General features: G+C 36.2%; 4 protein-coding genes across 6 annotated transcripts; 3 read left to right on the forward strand and 1 right to left on the reverse strand.

The window, feature by feature from the left end:
* Positions 1-1241, forward strand: LOC136829113 (cuticle protein AMP1A-like). Its single transcript, XM_067087463.1, has 3 exons — positions 1-55; positions 569-807; positions 924-1241. The coding sequence occupies exons 1-3, from the start codon at positions 47-49 to the stop codon at positions 1141-1143; spliced, it is 468 nt and encodes a 155-aa protein (XP_066943564.1). The 5' UTR covers positions 1-46; the 3' UTR covers positions 1144-1241.
* A 3135-nt stretch (positions 1242-4376) lies between these two features.
* Positions 4377-5386, forward strand: LOC136829115 (cuticle protein AMP1A-like). The gene is made up of 3 exons (XM_067087464.1): positions 4377-4488; positions 4728-4966; positions 5094-5386. The coding sequence occupies exons 1-3, from the start codon at positions 4480-4482 to the stop codon at positions 5311-5313; spliced, it is 468 nt and encodes a 155-aa protein (XP_066943565.1). The 5' UTR covers positions 4377-4479; the 3' UTR covers positions 5314-5386.
* Positions 5387-8238: 2852 nt separating this feature from the next.
* Positions 8239-18708, forward strand: LOC136829284 (cuticle protein AMP1A-like). Of its 3 annotated transcripts, none has more exons than XM_067087628.1 (3): positions 8239-8670; positions 9114-9349; positions 9479-9770. In XM_067087628.1, the coding sequence occupies exons 1-3, from the start codon at positions 8662-8664 to the stop codon at positions 9696-9698; spliced, it is 465 nt and encodes a 154-aa protein (XP_066943729.1). In that variant the 5' UTR covers positions 8239-8661; the 3' UTR covers positions 9699-9770. The 3 variants fall into 3 exon arrangements, with proteins under 3 accessions (XP_066943729.1, XP_066943727.1, XP_066943728.1); XM_067087626.1 differs by lacking the exons at positions 9114-9349; positions 9479-9770 and adding exons at positions 18098-18336; positions 18457-18708 and having other exon boundaries at positions 8606-8670; XM_067087627.1 differs by lacking the exons at positions 8239-8670; positions 9114-9349; positions 9479-9770 and adding exons at positions 17639-17663; positions 18098-18336; positions 18457-18708.
* On the reverse strand, positions 13229-14549 carry LOC136829116 (cuticle protein AMP1A-like). Its single transcript, XM_067087465.1, has 3 exons — positions 14427-14549; positions 13661-13896; positions 13229-13542 (listed from the first exon to the last, which is right to left on the reverse strand). Exons 1-3 carry the CDS (start codon positions 14532-14534, stop codon positions 13323-13325), a joined length of 564 nt encoding a protein of 187 aa, XP_066943566.1. The 5' UTR covers positions 14535-14549; the 3' UTR covers positions 13229-13322.
* Positions 18709-20607: the final 1899 nt, after the last annotated feature.

Below are 20607 nucleotides of genomic sequence, written 5' to 3' on the forward strand. Positions count from 1 at the left end.
CGTGGAATTCGGGCATCAGTCTTCTACTCGACAACTATCCGACAACATGAAGTTTGTAAGTACAGGATCATGGCTGGATATTCTGTGACAACTCTTCGAGAAATATGGTTTTTAATTACTTAAATTCTCCGTACATATTTCTTTTCGTTTGTTTCATACGATGAGAAACTTTCTGGAAAATGTACGATATAGGTTTATATGAGGATGTTAAGTATTAAAGTAATTAATAACAGAAAAAGTATTCTTCAGCAGGAGTGATCTAGAAAGTTTATGAAAATCAAGGCTTTAGTATAGAAGAATTTTTTAGGGATCAAATAAAAGAAAAGGAATGGAGAGATTCATGTCACTGTATCTATGGTAAATTTCAAGAATTAAATAAAAAAAATGGCTCTTGAATGCAATCATTCTGTAGCAATGCAAAGAAATAAATGATGATTTGTCTAATATACAGAAAAGAAGAGGAATATCGTGTTCAGTATCTCTAAACATTTTTGTTAGGAGAGCCAAATCCACATTGGTCTAGAGTTCTCTTGTGTTTACAAATTCTAACGAAACAATTAATTATTAGGTGATCATCGCTGCCCTTGCCGCCGTGGCCCTTGCTGCCCCTCAGTACAGCTACGATGCCCCTGCCCGATCCAGGGCCGACTCCTCCGAGGAAGTCGTAGCCATCTTGAGGGACGACAGAGTCCACGAAGACGACGGCAAATACAACTTCGACTTCGAATCCGAAAATGGCATCAGGTTCGCCGAGGCTGGATCTCCCGACGGAGATGAGGACGCTATCGTCAGTGCTGGACAATACTCGTGAGTTTCCCCGCGGTCTCTTTCAAGCGTTCTTGAAATAAAGTTAAATATGAAGTCGATAATGACAGACGATTTGGTGTGAAATACAGTATAATTATATTTTGTTATCCTTGCAGCTACACCGCTCCTGACGGTACCGAGGTCGTTGTGAAATACGTCGCTGACGAGAACGGCTTCCAGCCCCAGTCCGACCTGCTGCCAGTAGCCCCCGAATTCCCCCACCCAATTCCCCAGTTCGTGCTCGACCAGATCGCCTTCGCTGCTGAGGAAGACGCCCGCCGTGCCCGTGATGACTCTTTCGAGGCACCATCCAGGTCTTACGGAGCCCCTCAGTAATCTCCTTCGACCCAAAAGACAACTTTTCGAAGCTGTGATCACAAATTGCTCATGTATTTATTCTATTTATGAGTGAAATAGAATTTTTCATAAGATTCCCCATTGTTTCCTTTTGCCCTATAATTTGAGATGAAGAATAACCAGATAAAAAAACTATGATATATGCGAAAATGAATGAAAACTCACATCATAGAATTAGGATAAAAAAATTTTCAAGAAAACTCACAAAGTTTGAATACAAACGCGCATCTTTGTATTCTTGTAATACATTTGGTGTTGAAGATTAGACCTATATAAGAGGTCATCTGAGCACTATGCATCGCCCATTTGAAGTGACTTCAGCAGGGGAGCTTTATATACAGTAGTTGTTTTGAAGGTAACGAGGATCAGCGAAATCCATTGTATCCTTACTTGTCACAAGGTAATGAATACTGACTTACAGTTAATCGCTGAATGGTTTGGCAGACTGAAATTCATAAATCAGTGAATTAACTTAGAGTTGGTAACTAAAATTTATTTACGTTTTATATCATCCTTGATCTTTTATTGCGTATATATATATATGAATAGGGATGAATATTAAGAGGAACTTCTACGCATCTGATTTTAATTATTATTTTCAATTTCAATATTGTTAGTTTCTCTGTGCCTTTGAATATTTCTGACTGATTTTATTAAAATAAAATAGTTGGACAAAGCCAGACAGTTCAAACGAAGATAGCCAAAAGAGCTGTACATATCCCACGTATACACGAACCTGTGTAAGAGAAAGTAAACATTATAGAAATTCCCTCAGCAAAGAGGGAAACGCGATCTTATTCCTTGAGGGAAATGGTGTTGGATGTATTTGAGAAATGCAATGGATGATGAAACAATAATTATATTTATAATAATTATAATGGATATTCTTTATTTCCTCTGTTAAAAAGTTAAGTATATCGTAGTTTAACAAGACCACTGAGCTGATTAACAGCTCTCCTAGGGCTGACCCGAAGGATTAGACTTATTTTACGTGGCTAAGAACCAACTAGTTACCTAGCAACGGGACCTGCAGCTTATTGTGGAATCCGAACCACATTATGACGAGAAATGAATTTCTATCACCAGAAATAAATTCCTCTAATTCTTCATTGGCCGGTCGGAGAGTCGAACGCTAGGCCAATTTCCTCTGTTACCTTATCCCGACTGATACTAAATTACTTATTCATATTTTGGAAGTGAATGACTTATGAACATTAATATTCTTTGCATGTTTCATGAAGGGCGTATATGCATGCATGTGTATATATATATATATATATATATATATATATATATATATATATATATATATATATATATATATATATATATATATATATATATATATATATATATATATATATATATATATATATATATATATATATATAATATATATATATATATAATACTCATTAACAACCTCATATGAAAGGACCAATGTGATAAGCGTTGTTTCTCTAAAAAGGAGCATTTTTTCATTTTGAAAGCTTGATACACTTAAAATTTATAGATGACCGGTATCTTTTAGCTCCTTATACCTTTGTCTCCTTTCAATACTTTTTAAATAGCTGAGGCCCAGTTATGTCGAAACGAGAGTAGGACTGATTGCAGGCTAAGGGTTCAACCTTTTATAACAGGCTAGTGCTACTGACACATCACAAATCTCAGCGGTCTAATCCAAAAGGTGATGGGTCATAATGAGCCCAGGGGGCCAATTGTGTCAGAGTTTAAATGAGGCTTATTAAGCAAAGTGATGTACTAATCTCCCCGGAATTCAAAAGTAGTTCCACGAAATTTAGCTTCCAGGGAATTTAGCTAAAAAAGTGTATCGAAGGACGTTTTCTTTCTTTTGGCGTGGCAAATCTGTTGTTTTTCTCTAGATTTCATATATTCTTCGTTCAGAAGAGACATAACTGATTTGCAATGGCAGAAATTGTCTGATCCAGTTGAAAGTAAAAGTTTAAAATTAATAACGCATTGAATTGAAATGGAAGTTTAGATGCATAATCTAAACGTTCCATTATGGAAGTGTTTCCCAGACTGATAAAAATTGTGCCCCTCTGGTTCAGTAAAACCAACCACGGATCCATTCACACTGATGTTAATTACATCCCTGAAGAAGGGGCAATTAACCATATTTATGCTATAATAATTTTATTCGTAAAGTAATATTTATCCTTAAAGCCATATCTACGCCAGCGTATACTTGACAAAGTCATGCTTTCCTTTGTCTAATTGACAAAGCAATGCTTTCTTTTGTCTGATAAAGTCATGAACAATTATTCAGTAAATTCTAGCAAAATTAAATGAGGTCAAGCTGAATTTAATAAATAAATTTGTTCTTACCCAGCTCTCCGTTTTAACCTAGTCAGGACGATGAGACAAAATGGCATCGTTGTTTATTGTTATGTCTGATGCCAAAATATATTTAATTTCTTGGTTTACTTCATTAGAATGGTTCACCTGTGAAATGACAGTCAAGGGAAATTCTAAATTCTTCTTTCATTTCTTTGATTTTTTTTTCTTAGAAATGCAGAGAATTCGAAGTGGGAATCGTCAAAAACAAAATGCAATAATTTCTTATGGAGATCTGCTACTCACACTAACAGTATGCTTAACATTCCTAATTCCAATACAAATAAACACACTCACACACACACACACACACACACACACACACATATATATATATATATATATATATATATATATATATATATATATATATATATATACACATATATACACTTGTTAAATATAGTGTGTAATTATTTTGTCGAAATGTAATAAGAAACTTTCTTGACTTTTCAAATCTCTGCTGATTAAATGTGCATTTATAACCATCTTCGTTAATGTTTTCGCTACAGTCATTGAATTAAAGCCAGAGACAAACACTGAAAGTTTTCATCCATCACCCTTGAAATGTAATGATCATGCAGAGGAATGATCTAAATAAGCTTTAAAAATGGATAATATTTCAAAACAAAACGAGAGACAGTGTTCCAAAATTAGATAGATATTAATTGATGTCAGTTACCCTGATTTTTTCCCTTACGTCGGTTAGAGCCACACCCCCGCCCCGCCACACACAAAAAAGGAACGAATTTAGAAGGTAGATTTTCGAACCCAAAGTGATGTACCAGTATGCAATGAAGATCTAATGAAGGCTACTACGCCAACGGTCATTGCGAAGGTCAGTGCCGGAGAAATGGTGCGAGGGTCAAAGGCGCGCCCCGCCCCCTACTCGGCTGCCCTATATAAGTGAATCCTGGAACTTGGGCATCAGTCTGCTACTCGACAACATCCGACAACATGAAGTTTGTAAGTACTGGATTATGGCTGGATATCCTGTGATAACTCTGCGAGAAATATGACATATTTCTTTTTGTTTCGTTTCATAAAATGAGAAACTATCTATAAAATGTACAATACAGCTTTATGTGAGAATATGAAATAGGGCGAAGCAAAAAAATTTTAAGTGCTTTATCTCCAAACAATTTTACTGGGTGATATAAAATCCGTAATGTTCCAGAATCTTTATTGTGAAATTTCATTATTAGGTGATCCTCGCTGCCCTTGCCGCCGTGGCCCTTGCTGCCCCTCAGTACAGCTACGATGCCCCTGCCCGATCCAGGGCTGATTCCTCTGAGGAAGACGTAGCCATCTTGAGGGACGACAGAGTCCACGAAGACGACGGCAGATACAACTTCGACTTCGAATCCGAAAATGGCATCAGGTTCTCCGAGGCTGGATCTCCCGACGGAGATGAGGACGCCATCGTCAGTGCTGGACAATACTCGTGAGTTTATCTATACTCTTACATGATCGCAATCAAAGAATAATTGAGGGATGTACTGAAGATGAGGATAATTCAATTTCTTTTTACATAATGATCTTAAATAACACGCCAACTTGTTCCATTACAGCTACACTGCTCCTGACGGTACCGAAGTCGTTGTGAAATACGTCGCTAACGAGAACGGCTTCCAGCCCCAGTCCGACCTGCTGCCAGTAGCCCCCGAATTCCCCCACCCAATTCCCCAGTTCGTCCTCGACCAGATCGCCTTCGCCGCTGAGGAAGACGCCCGCCGTGCCCGTGATGACTCTTTTGAGGCACCATCCAGGTCTTACGGCGCCCCTCAATAATCTCCTTTGACCCAAAAGACCACTTTTCGAAGCTGTGGTCACAAATTGCTCATGTATTTATTCTATTTATAAACGAAATAGAATCTATCATAAAATACACTGTTTCCTTTTGCCTTGTAATTTCATAATAAGAGTACCCAGATAAAAAAAAACTACCATATTCCGGTAACTGAATAAAAACAAGCACCATAAATTATGGATTAAAAAAAGTTCCTGATAACTTATGAAATTTGAATTACAAATGTTTATCCTTGTATTCTTGTGATAGGTTTGATGTTGAAGTTTGGATCTGCAATACGGCCTTTATGTTCACTATTCACAGTCAGCTTTGGGTCATTTCAGCACAGAACCTTTATATAGTGTTCTGAAGAAAGCGGGGACCAGTGAGATTCAGTGTATCATTCATCTATTCAATCTCGAACTCAGTTGAAAATTGAGATTGACATACTCATACTCTTTCTCTAGCATAAAGACAGTTGAAGAAAACTTAATTATTTTATAATTTTTTTATCTTTATTTCTTCTTATTTTTAAATGTTTTTATTTATATTTATTTGTTTATCATGTTTATTTTTAATTATTACTTTATTTGCCATAAAGTATGAATACCGAACTTATCGTTCAGCTCTGGAAAGGATATTGATAGTAGGTAGGTTTGAAAGGTGTATTAGGAGGAAAACGTCGCAGTTGCACCATAAAAGAATTGTTAGGAGAGGGTGGATACAAGATGCATTCATAATGCATCGAAATGAAAGTTTGGGTGTGATCTCTGGGCACTCTTCGCCACGCCTCTACAGGAAATTCCGCTATCGGAGCGTTTCTCAGACCGATGAAAACTGTGCCCACGGTGGTTCAATAAAATCAGCTACGGACCCATTTACGCCGCTGTTAATTGCATCCTGGACCGGATCAGGGAATGGTGTAGTTGGTCGGGTATGAGGCTGAACTCCAGTAAAATGAAAACACTATTGATTAGCAGATCTCGTGCAGATTTCCCACCCCATCCTCCCCTTCAGGTGGATGGAACTTGCTGAACGAGTCTGAAGCTTCGCTATTCTAGATGTAACCTTTGACTCACATCTAACTTTTGAGAAACATCTAAAAAAAACTCAGCAAAATCCTCACGAAAGTTAGGTATTGTTCGTAAGGCCTCATATATTTATAAGTGATAAAATCAGTGCAACCTGTTTTAGGTCATTTGTACTCCCTTTTCTAGAATACTGTTCTCCGGTGTGAATGTCTGCTTCTGCCAGAGATTTATCTCTTTTAGATAGAGTGGTTCGTAGTGGTAGGTTTCTGTTTCTTAACAGTAGTAGTTAAGACTTGGACCATGGACGGATGGCCTCTTCTTTGTCACTTTTTCATAAGCTGTATTTCAACAGAGATCTTTCACAATCAAAATTGATCCCTGATCCCCTTCTTCTGCCGAGAGCAACCAGATTCGCCAGACAGCAGCACCGATATGCAGAAATGTGCCTCGCTGTCGAACTTCTCGGTTCCAGAGGTCCTTTATTCCTCACACCTCCTACTGAGGAAGCCGTGCAATTGCAACTTCAGAAGTTCAAGCGAAGGCGCAACACGTTAATACCCTGTTACTATTTCCCTTGCATTTTAATCCATTTTTATCTATTTGTTAATTTATTAATTAATTAATTTGTCTTTTTTTAAGAAGTGGGGTTTTTTATTTCTGTATTTCTCTTTACCTCCTCTTACTTCTCCCTAATGAACACCATACTCTTTGGAAGCTTGAATTTCAAATCAATGGCCCCTGTGAGCTTGTTCCATATGAATAGGGGTCATCTCCTGAATAATAATAATAATAATAATAATAATAATAATAATAATAATAATAATAATAATAATAATAATAATAATAATAATAATGCCATACTTATGCTATTATGATCTTTTCATAAATGATGTAATATTTATACTTAAGAACATACTTAAGCCATAGCTTTTGTTTAATAGAGGTATGAATTTTTTCACGTCTGATAAAACATGTCCTGTACAATTATCCAGCAAATTCTGGCAAAGTTAAATTAGGTCAGGCTAAATATAATTCATACATTTTTCCATAATCGGTTTTCCGATTTCACCTCCTCAGGACGAAGACAACGTATGATGGTAAATTACGATTTTCATGTCAAATGCCAAAATAGATTTGATCTCTTGATTTTCGTTTTGATTTCTGTGGTTCACCTAGAAAATGTCATTCAAGAGAACTTTTCATTTTTTTCACTTTCTAGAAGTGAGTGCTCGGTATTCGAAGTGGGAATCGGTAGTTGAAAAACGCAGTCATAACTTACGCAGATTTTTAATTCAAACTGCTTTACCTTGTTAATTGGAATGAAACATATGCACACACACATAAGCAAATAAACAGAAGCACAAACACATACACAAACAGCCAGAGGCGCATACAAACATAAATATGTATGTATATATATGTATATATATATATGTGTGTGTGTCTGTGTGTGCCTACGTGTATGTGTGAATTAGTCGTTTACCCTTGTACATTTTACACATACATACACACATATATATATATATATATAATATATATATATATATATATATATATATATATATATATATATATATATATATATGCATATATTTATATATACATATATAGATATATACATATATATATATATATATATATATATATATATATATATATATATATATATATATATATATATGTGAGTGTGTATTGAATACAGTACGTGATTATTTTGTCAAAATGTAACAATATACTTTCTTGACTTTCTTAATCTCTGCTGTCTGTACGTGCAATAATAACCATCTTCGCTGTCTTTTCGTTAGAACCATCGCATTTAAGCCAGGGACAAACATTGAAAGGTTTCATTCTTTTTATTGAGAACTCATCCAGTGACGTCAGTCACTGAAGAGGCAACTGGACTGATTTCCATTATTTAATGACCCCTAGAGTGTAACGATTATGTACAGGAAAGATCTAAATCGGATTTCAAAATGGATAACATTTCAAAAGAAAAATAAAAGACAGTGTATTAAACGAATAGACATTAATTCACGCCAGTTACCCAGATGCTATCGCTTAAGCCTGTTAGAACCACACCCCCGCCATAAAAAAAAAAACAAACGAATTTAGAAAGGCGCGAGGTAGATTTTCGAGCCCGAAATGATTTACCGGTAGGCAATGAAGGTCTAAATAAAGGACACCAACGGTCGTTGCGAAGGTCAGTGCCGGAGAAATGGTGCTAGGGTCAAAGGCGTGCCCCGCCCCCTACTCGGCTGCCCTATATAAGTGAATCCCAGCACTTGGGCATCAGTCTGCTACTCGACAACATCCGACAACATGAAGTTTGTAAGTACTGGGTTATGGCTGGATGTATTGTTCTGTGGGATACACAGCTATTTTGTTTGAAAAATGTAGAATACGGCTTGTAGGAGAATACTGGATACTAAAACAATGAATACCAGAATAGGTACTCTTCAACGAAAGTGATCGAAATGGAATTTGAAATTCAATACTTTAGAAGAGGAAAATTTGACACGGATCAAAAACAAGAAAAGGAACACAAAAGATTCTCGTCGTCAGATCTACAAATTTTAAGAAACGAATTGATATATAACCATTCTACGTAATCAATCTATAACAATCCAAGAAAATAAATGATAAATTGTCTCATATAAGGAAAATAACAGAAATATTAGGTTCTGTATCTCTAAACATTTCTAGGAGAGCCAAACCCACTTTCGTCCAGAGTTCTCTTGTGTTCACAAATTCTAACGAAAATTCATTATTAGGTGATCATCGCTGCTCTTGCCGCCGTGGCCCTTGCTGCCCCTCAGTACAGCTACGACGCCCCTGCCCGATCCAGGGCTGATTCCTCTGAGGAGGTAGCCATCTTGAGGGACGACAGAGTCCACGAAGACGACGGCAAATACAACTTCGACTTCGAGTCCGAAAATGGCATCAGGTTCTCCGAGGCTGGATCTCCCGACGGAGATGAGGACGCCATCGTCAGTGCTGGACAATACTCGTGAGTTTATTTGGACTCTTACACGATCGCAATCAAAGAATAATTGAGGGGGATATGTTGGAGAAGACGATAATTCAATTTCTCATTACATAATGATCTTAAATAACACGCCAACTTGTTCCATTACAGCTACACTGCTCCTGACGGTACCGAAGTCGTTGTGAAATACGTCGCTAACGAGAACGGCTTCCAGCCCCAGTCCGACCTGCTGCCAGTAGCCCCCGAATTCCCCCACCCAATTCCCCAGTTCGTCCTTGACCAGATCGCCTTCGCTGCTGAGGAAGACGCCCGCCGTGCCCGTGGTGACTCTCGCGAGGCTCCTTCCAGGTCTTACGGCGCCCCCCAGTAATCCCCTTTGACCAAAAGACAACTTTTCGAAACTGTGATCACAAACTGCTCATGTATTTATTCTATTTATAATAGAAATTTTATCAGAAAATTCCTAGTTTTTTTTACATATGAAATAAAAAACAAGGTTATCTGTGCACCCATCCTTCCATCCATCTAGTGATGGATGGAGCATTATTTAAAATCGCACCTTATTAACTAAAAATTTAATATAAAAAAAACTACTTCAAATGTTATAATTGTCTGTTATTAGAGGAAATAATATTCCCGCTTCGAATGCAGAAAAGTCCAATATTCCATGAAAACTCACAAAAGTTGAATGACAGAATCGTCCATCATCATCTAATTTCCCATAGCTCTGCCATGTAGGTTATTTGGGGACTAAAAATAAAAAATCTGCCATGCAAAGCAACCACCCACCCACCCACCCACCCACACACACACACACACACACACACACACACACACACACACACACACACTTACATACACATATACTGTATATATTCACATTTTTTTAAGAGGCACAATGACATTATACTTTATCAGTTTCATCACACTTCATGGATACACTCACAATTTCAAAATTTCAATTCGAGTGGAAAATAAATGAAAAGGACCTCTCTTGCATTTAGCCATACATTCCAAAGCATCTGTAAGAAAATAAAGGACGCCTGGCTAATGTTAGGTGGGAGTTTGGCTGATGATAACAAATAATGTTGGCAATTATCAAATCAGCTCACCTATGACTATACAGTAATATACCAAGGAGCTGGGATACTGACCTTTATATTTCAAGAAATGGCTTCACTTAACTCATGGATCCTTGATGAATTCTGTGATGATATTTTGGTCACCTTGACTATAGCACTTCCTGGCTGAGTTCATCGGCTTCGGGAACTTGAGATGTCTTTTCCTTTCCCGGTGCTTTGATGAGGAAGGTACCTTCTTTCCAGTATTCTTGTAGAGGATATCTTTCCAGTATTCTTGTAGAGGATATACATAGTAATGTTGAGTTTTTAAGTTCACGAAGGAGGCCTGTTTCCTAAAATAATTAAAATCTTTAGTATAGTTTTACCATTTCATCGACTTTCACATATACATGTAAGATGTAACAGTATTTAATGAATATGTGGATGAGTGATTGTATCGTGATATATTTCATTGATGGTATTTATATCTTTTAATCAAAAGTACTTATGTACTGCGTCGAAGATCATGGTTGTTGCGACTTCAGGTTGCAGAAGACCATTCAGTCAATGAAGTGCAGTTCTGTTTGACATCATAGACAACATAAAACTTTACAAACGTTGGATCCAGGTTGGATGACCTCTGACATGTGATTCTAGAAATGCGATTTTAGTATTAGTACATAAATATTTTTGTTTAAGCATATAAAGAGTTGCACGCTAAGTTTTATGGTGAATGGAAGAGAACTACTAGATAGTTGAAATAAATGAACAAGAAATTATAGCAAAATTTCACAATCATAAAGATAATAATCGATTAAAATTTACATTATGATAGATTTCTTCTCAAATATTGTAAAGGCTACTACAGATACTAATTGATAATCAGAAGTCTATTTAACTGCAAAAAGATATCTACAGTTTTTTTATACATTTAAACTTAAATATCTATGATCTGTAAAGGTTCCAGTACCTCTCCTTGCACGCGTATTCCACTCATTGGTGATAATTGGTGTTCCGGCTGTCGATTAAAAAAAAAAACTTCCAATCAGAAAATGGCATCGGGATCTCCAAACTAGAAAGTTAATATAAGTTATTATAAGTCAGAAATGCTTGTATATATTCGACATACGTAAAGATCCTGATTTCTTTGCAGCTACACTTTACCTGCGGTACTGAAGTCGGCGTGATAAACCCATTCTCATCAGAGAATGGGTTCAATGCTTAGTTTGACCACTGCTAGTAGGTCCCTAGTAGTTGTCCAGTTTGTTTGCTACTAGGCTACCTTCCCTTCTGAAGAAGCCTCACGGCATGTCAGCGATTACTTGAGTGAGGCTCCATCGAATTGTGACGTGGCCACCCAGCAAAACCTTTGACCCAAAAGGCAACTCCTCGATATTTTTACCATTTTCTTCGCGTATTTCAGTCTCTGTAAATCAAATAAAATTGATCTTAAAACGCCTAATTTATTACCTATAACACTGTACTTCTAACTACTATAAAATGCATGGAATCACGGTAACTACATACAATTGGAGGAGGAATAAAACCAGCTTAGACTAAAGCGAGGCGTCACATCCCGAAAACTCCTGAAGTTTGAATGAAAATGTCAAGGTTTTGAGTTTTTAGTATAGTTCTGTTGACAGATAAGTCGAAAAGAGTTGTCAGAACAATGGGCAATACACTTATGTTCCTTCCTAAAGAACGATGATTAATTGAGAGTTTTTATACTACGTAACTTTAAGTTCTGTCAGTTGATGAATATGTCGACAGCGTTGACTGATTAGACTTATTCATCTTTCAACATTATTTTGATTTGTCACAGAATACAGAGTGACTGTTAAACATATGCAACGAATCAGCCTCAGTAAAACACACACACATACATACATCAGACATAGATTAATTCATACACACACACACACACACACACACACACACATATATATATATATATATATATATATATATATATATATATATATATATATATATATATATATATATATATATATAATTATGTGTGTGAGTTTGTGATAGAGTTTACTTGCATATATACGTGATTAAACTATATATGTGTGTACAAACACACGCACATATATATATATATATATATATATATATATATATATATATATATATATATATATATATATATGTGTCTAATGTGTGGGTGCAAAGATTTTTCGTGTGGTTGAATAACTTATAGTTCCCTAGCGGTAATTTTTATGTTTCTTCTTTTTAATTTATATTACAGCATCAGAGCCCATCATTGTGGAAAGATTTAGCACAAAAGGAGAGAATGAGAGAAAAACATTGAAATACACAAAAATTTATCCATTAACCCCACAGCTCATTCAAAAAGCTTCTCCATTACACAATTCGAAAATGCAAAAAGAAATGTAGGAAATTATATGTTTTTGAATAGTTACTCCAGTGGTGAGAGAGGGGCCATCTTTAAGCTGAAAGCGGAATAAAATCTTGCACTCAGTTACTCCTGTATTCATCAACTGATGACATGTCTTCATGTTCGTTATCATTTGCCACTGGAATGTAGATCTTAGTTTTTTTGCAAAGGAAGATTTAAAACCTATTGTACAAGTGACTCCTTCTACAGGTCACTTTATAAGATTCAAACTTTGCTTTAAATTCAAAACCTTGGCAATTTAATCCAAGCTTCACCAGTCTTTAGGATATGATTACGATTCATCCTAGTCCAAGCTGAGTTTGTACTTCCTCCGATTATATCCACAGTTAATATAGGCCTAACATGTCACTTTCACACGTTTTCTATGTATATTCTTAATTTCGGTCTCACAGGTAAAAAGAGAAAGCCAATAAGTAAGTCGTATATTCTATTTGATAAATAAATAGAATAAATATATTAGCAGTTTGTGATCACAGCTTTAAGAAATTGCCTTCTAGATCAAAGGAGATTACTGAGGGGCGCCGTAAGACCTGGAAGGAGCCTCGCGAGAGTCACCACGGGCACGGCGGGCGTCTTCCTCAGCGGCGAAGGCGATCTGGTCGAGGACGAACTGGGGAATTGGGTGGGGGAATTCGGGGGCTACTGGCAGCAGGTCGGACTGGGGCTGGAAGCCGTTCTCGTTAGCGACGTATTTCACAACGACTTCGGTACCGTCAGGAGCAGTGTAGCTGCAAGGATTTCAAAATATAATTATATAATAGTTCGTAACAAATACTCCATCATTGTCAACTCCATATTTAACTTTTTAATTCAAGAACGTTTGAAAGAGACCGCGGAGAAACTCACGAGTATTGTCCAGCACTGACGATGGCGTCCTCGTCTCCGTCGGGAGATCCAGCCTCGGAGAACCTGATGCCATTTTCGGATTCGAAGTCGAAGTTGTATTTGCCGTCGTCTTCGTGGACTCTGTCGTCCCTCAAGATGGCTACCTCCTCAGAGGAATCGACGCTGGAGCGGGCAGGGGCATCGTAGCTGTACTGAGGGGCAGCAAGGGCCACGGCGGCAAGGGCAGCGAGGATCACCTGATTATGAGAAATAATGCCATTAGATAGTTAAATACACAGATACTTAACTTTACGAATAAATGAACAAGTAGGCATTGGAGAAATCACTGATATGCGTTTTCTAGTGAACAAATGAAGAGATGATTCTTGATAAATGTTTATGTTTGAACTGACTTAAAGGTCTTAATTACTTGTAAGATTAATTGTGAAAACCCTTAAAAAAATCTGTTATAATCTAAACTTTGAGACTTAACGACGCTTTATTAACAATAGCCTTTTATTTCTTCTTCCCTATAATTTTTATCCATGTAAAATTCTCTTTCACAAAAATAGAATATTTTTCTGCTTATAATTCCACACTCCTAAGGCTATCTTGCTGATCAAATCCTTTCCTAAAAATGTGTAAAGCTCTCTGCCTCAGGTAAGCCCAATTTTTTCCAGACTACAGAACAAAACATAAAAAATTATGCATGAAGGGAGCCGAGAGAGTAACGACTTAACATCACTTGGAGCTTCCAAGAAATCCTTAGCCATATTCAAGCACTTACAAACTTCATGTTGTCGGCTGATGTCAAGCGGCGAACTGATGCCCGAATTCTAGGACTTCGTTTTATATAGGGCAGTGGAGCGAGTAGCGTCTCTGACCTTAGGACCATTTCTCTGGTGTTGACCTTAGCAGTGACCTCTGGCGGTACCTTCACTGAGTCTCCGTAGTGAACCGGTACATCATTTAGTGTTCGAGCATCTACACGCTGCCTCTTGACATTCAGTTGTTTTTTGTTCCTTGTGGGGGTGGGTGGTTTCTGCTAGTGAGTGTCATGGGCAGTGACTAATCTTTAGAATTTACCATTCACTCTTTCGCTTTTTTATGGAATATTGAATTTCAGAGGTTTCAGTAAAGCTTTCTTATGCATTCATTACGTGCTAAAAAAGTTAAGCAACAGTTGCAATAATTGCATTTGTTCCTGATGCTGCTTTCAATGAAAATTGCAGGCGTCATTGCTTGAATTTCTGATATGAATTATGGATTTTATTAGCTACTGAGGTTTGATATTAGTTCATACAACTATGAGTACGATGGCCTGGAAACTGCATTAAATTTCAAAAAAGAGTTTTCATGAAAATAATGACAAAGATGTTATAAAATACCTTCAGCTATAAAGATTAATAAGTTTATCGATATTTTGTTAAATTTCCCAAAACAAATTTACGATACCAGACAATATTTAATCATTCATTTATTCCCCAAATAGTTACATATTAATTCACGTATAACAACAATCCACTCACGCGCACAAGCACACACATACGATATATATAAACATAAATTTGATTTGATAAACAATCACCAAATGTATATATATATATATATACATATATATATATATATATATATATATATATATATATATATATATGTACACACACACACATATATACAGTATATATATATATATATATATATATATATATATATATATATATATATATATACACACATACACACATTGACAAATCTGTAGCATATGCCTCCAAACAAGTTCCTTGCGTTCTGTAATAAACAAAGAAAAAAGATTTAATTCTTAGGCTTTAATAGCAAAGGTTTTTTATTATATCCTGAAGGAATATGTAATCTTGAGAGCATGACGTCAGCAAAGAAAATCTGTCTAGCATGTGCACGCTAAGACTACTCTTCTTTACGCCTTTTCTTTTTCGTATTATCTAATTTAAAGATTTACTTCAACATTAAAGTACAAACGATTCAAAGGATTAACTGATTTTGAGTATTCATGAAGAAGACCTGTCCATTAAACTCCTCCACAATGGAGCTTAACCTCCTCCACAATGGAGCGACGTAGTTTGCACCAATACACAAAAAATACCTATTCGTAGAAACACCGTCATCAAGCGTAATAATACCGTGTAGGCGGCCGGCACATGCAAAAACCTCAGTGAAAGTCATAATTCACTTCTACATGTACTACCCGCGACAAGAAATCGTTCGGTATCCATTATAATCGAGCGGTAGCCCTGCCGATTGTTAGGAGAGCGTCGTGACCACCTAGACAATAAAGCATACACATACACGCACACACAAACACAATGAATGCATATATATATATATATATATATATATATATATATATATATATATATATATATATATATATATATATGTATATATAAAACGATGTTTCATTATAAACAAATTTGTATGTGGTTAATACTCTATGAGCATTTACGAGGTAACAGTAGAACTCTCTCCCTCTTTTTATCTCTCTCTCTTTATATGTAATTATATATGTATATATGCATACATATATAAACCTACATATAGAAATTATTCGTTACTTTTTACCAAATATGTAAGAAATTGTCATAGCCACAATATGCTCTCGTAACTCTTCGATTTCTCCCCGCATTTTAGTTAAGCTTTTTACTTCAAAGCCCAAAATCTAAATGGAAGAATATGAAGATTTCTTCAGGAAGTTAAAAATACCCACAACTCACACATATGTACATAAACTTATATATATATATATATATATATATATATATATATATATATATATATATATATATATATATATATATATATATATATATAAACGCATTTTTTGCCCCCTCATAGAAGCATTTTAGTTTAGCTTATAGATGTTCACTTTTCACAGTTAAAAAAGGATACGACACCATTTATGAAAAGCTAAAAAGTTATGCACATTACCAATAACAATACTGAGTAATAAACATCCACAGTTATATAGTTAACACTGATGAGGAACACCGTTCAAGTGTTCGAAAGTCTTCGGTTCATTTCACATAGTAATATATTTACTATATAATTGTGGATTTTTATTACTCAGATTGTTTTTCACGGAATTGTGAATCTATTAGCAATAACAATACTATCAAGCATCGTTCACTCTCAAGTAGAAAACGAGTGCAAAACAAATGATATTAGTCCATAAACAAGCGTTCAAGCGCTTTATTTTTTAGTCCATAAACAAGCGTTCAAGCGCTTTATTTTTTAGTCCATAAACAAGCGTTCAAGCGCTTTATTAATATCCTTTGGTATTACCCTCTTACGCCTATTTGCCAGGTAGTAAATATTGAATCCTAGATATTGAATCCTTTCCTTTTTTAACCGATGAAAACTTTATCGTCTTTCATGGGCTAAAGGATGTTGTTATGATAGAATAATGAAACGTCTTGATAATAAAATATGGCGTATCTGGATATACGCGCCATCCTTCTCATAAGAAGTAAATTTACAAAACGCACGCACACACACACACACACACACATATATATATATATATATATATATATATATATATATATATATATATATATATATATACTGTATATATATATATATATGTATATATATATATATATATATTATATATATACATACACACACACACACACATATATATATATATATATATATATATATATATATATATATATATATATATATATATATATATATATATATATATTATATATATACATACGTTTGCGTGTGTCTGGACGAGTTTAATTGTTCACACCGAAAGTGATGTGCAGGTACGCTATAAGGATGTAGGCGAAGGCCGCATGAAAGGTCATTGCGAAGGTCATTGCCGGTAAATGGTCCTAAGTCATGGGATCTCGCTCCCCCGCCCCCGCCCCTCCCCCAACACCCCAACCCCCCTAAGGAAGTTGCCCTATATATAGGTTCTAGATCCGGAACTCCGGCATCAGTCCGTTACTCGACAGCACCAGACAACATGAAGTTTGTAAGTAAAGGGTTATGGCTTTATAGTCTATGAAAATTCTTCGAGATATGTTTGTAAACAATAAATATTATTATTATTATTATTATTATTATTATTATTATTATTATTATTATTTAATCGCATTGATCAGATATCCATAAGACAACCTCTTGCTGTTTTTCTTTGAATGCTTGAATAATAATAATAATAATAATAATAATAATAATAATAATAATAATAATAATAATAATAATAATAATAATAACTTAAAAAAAACAATAATTTTATGGTAGGGAATTTTTCAAGATAAAACAAACAATAGCAATTGTGAAAAAATACAGTTTTCTTCCTCTTGCTAACACTGATATTCAGAGAAAATAATGTGTACACTATCTATTAACTTCTTCGTAATGGAAGCTGAAATCTGTAAAATTGCTATGCTTTTCATTTATTAGGTGATCATCGCTGCCCTTGCCGCCGTGGCCCTTGCTGCCCCTCAGTACAGCTACGATGCCCCTGCTGCCCGCTCCAGCGCCGATTCCTCTGAGGAGGTAGCCATCTTGAGGGACGACAGAGTCCACGAAGACGACGGCAAATACAACTTCGACTTCGAATCCGAAAATGGCATCAGGTTCTCCGAGGCTGGATCTCCCGACGGAGATGAGGACGCCATCGTCAGTGCTGGACAATACTCGTGAGTTTCTCCTCAGTCTCTTTCAAGCGTTCTTGAAATATAAGAAGTTATATATGAAGTCGATAATAATTGACGATTTGTTATGAAATAGAGTATAATTATATTTTGATATCCTTGCAGCTACACTGCTCCTGACGGTACCGAAGTCGTTGTGAAATACGTCGCTAACGAGAACGGCTTCCAGCCCCAGTCCGACCTGCTGCCAGTAGCCCCCGAATTCCCCCACCCAATTCCCCAGTTCGTCCTCGACCAGATCGCCTTCGCTGCTGAGGAAGACGCCCGCCGTGCCCGTGGTGACTCTCGCGAGGCTCCTTCCAGGTCTTACGGCGCCCCCCAGTAATCTCCTTTGACTCGACCCGACTTATCTATTATCAGAAGATGTATTTATTCTATTTATTCAGGAAATAGAACAAAGAAATTAATTGTATTCTATTATTTACAAACCTTTAAACTAGATGTGAAATTACTAGCGATGTAATAAGCCAAAGAACCGAAATGAGGCATTATCTTTGTTGTATTCTAGGAAGCCGAACCTGAATGTAACTTGTACAAAATGTTGTCAGTTTAGGGTATCGGTTAACGAATGTATGAATTTGCTGCACAATGACATTTCCTTTCACGATCTACATGTATCTGGACCTAATTTCGTGTACTATAGCTCTTCGAAACATCCAGCCTGCTGAAGATTCGATATAGACTCTTTAAAATGAAATGTTAAATATCAGCTTCTTGTGGGTTTTCTTAACTTGATGAAAAATAATTACGACAATGTGAGGTAAAATTACCTTTTTAACGTTTGATTCCAAATGATTAATCAATGTGCATGGGCACATTTGACGTAAAATTCTTACGAGTTAATGAACTTTGCAGCTACACATTTTTTCTTTTCATGTATTTAGAAAAAAAGGAGAGAAAAAATCAAACGCTACGAGGTTTAGCGTTAATAACCCTAGCTTCCGCTAATCACTTTAATGTTACTCCACCGATGATAGTTGGAAACAATGCAAGTCTATTTTTTTTTATCTTATGCTCAGCCTATAGCATGTTGCATATGAAATTAGTTTTTGTAGACCCTCTACTGTAGGTGTCAACAAGGAATTTCTGAAAATAGGTGTAAGTTACCATTTCATCGATTTTTCACTTTGTATTATCAAAGCACAGTAATTTTTAGGTATAACAAACAAAATTGTTATTATCATCCTTAAAGAAAAGCATCAACATACATTAATTAATTTTATTTCTGAAATGAAGAACTATAAACGGCTAGAAAAGCTTGATAAGCGAGAGAGAGAGAGAGAGAGAGAGAGAGAGAGAGAGAGAGAGAGAGAGAGAGAGAGAGAGAGAGAGAGAGAGAGAGAGAATGTGTAACTAACAAAATATCTACCTCTTCAGCACAGGCAAACGCAGGAAAAGGCTGAAAATTCCTCGCTGCCAATGTGAAAGCTTTGGACACTGGTATTTACAATTCCCATAAACACTTTGTTGGAATCTGAAATCAGACACACTACATGAGTGACAGCAGAGTCAAACACCTTCTAAGAGGAAAATAAGCGCCGGATAAACTAAAGTGCCTCAGTGCTTGGCTAAATGGCCTAAATTTCATAAATCTAAGATGAATGATCACAATAGCACTAATGAAACAGGCAAAGACTACGGACTTCTGACTGAAGAGGCTATGAGGTAGACTGAATGATTGTAGGTCCTTTAGCCTCTGGACTTCTGACCGAAGAGGCTATGAGGTAGACTGAATGGTTGTAGGTCCATGAGCCTCTGGACTTCTGACCGAAGAGGCTATGAGATAGCCTGAATGATTGTAGGTCCTTTAGCCTCTGGACATCTGACCGAAGAGGCTATGAGATAGACCGAATGACTGTAGGTCCTTTAGCCTCTGGACTTCTGACCGAAGAGGCTATGAGATAGACTGAATGATTGTAGGTCCTTTAGCCTCACAATTTCTAGTCTTAGCTGGAAAATGAAGGAGCTCCCTGTTTACGGTTATTTCAGTGCCTCATGAAACCCGTGGTAAGTTTCTGAAAGAGATATTTACAGGTGTCCAAGATGCCTGCGTCAAAGTATCTGACAATGCTTAACAGAGAATGATTTATGAGAATAGCCATATTGACTAATGCCTGAAAAAGAGGGGGAGAAATAGGGAATTACGAAAACACATACAGACAAATACATAAACACGCACACACACACAGACATCTTAACTAATGCCTGAAGAAGAAGGGGAGAAATGAGGAATTAAAAAAAAAACACCCAAACACG

This window comes from Macrobrachium rosenbergii, chromosome 44, assembly GCF_040412425.1.
Source record: "Macrobrachium rosenbergii isolate ZJJX-2024 chromosome 44, ASM4041242v1, whole genome shotgun sequence".
NCBI classification, from domain to species: domain Eukaryota; kingdom Metazoa; phylum Arthropoda; class Malacostraca; order Decapoda; family Palaemonidae; genus Macrobrachium; species Macrobrachium rosenbergii.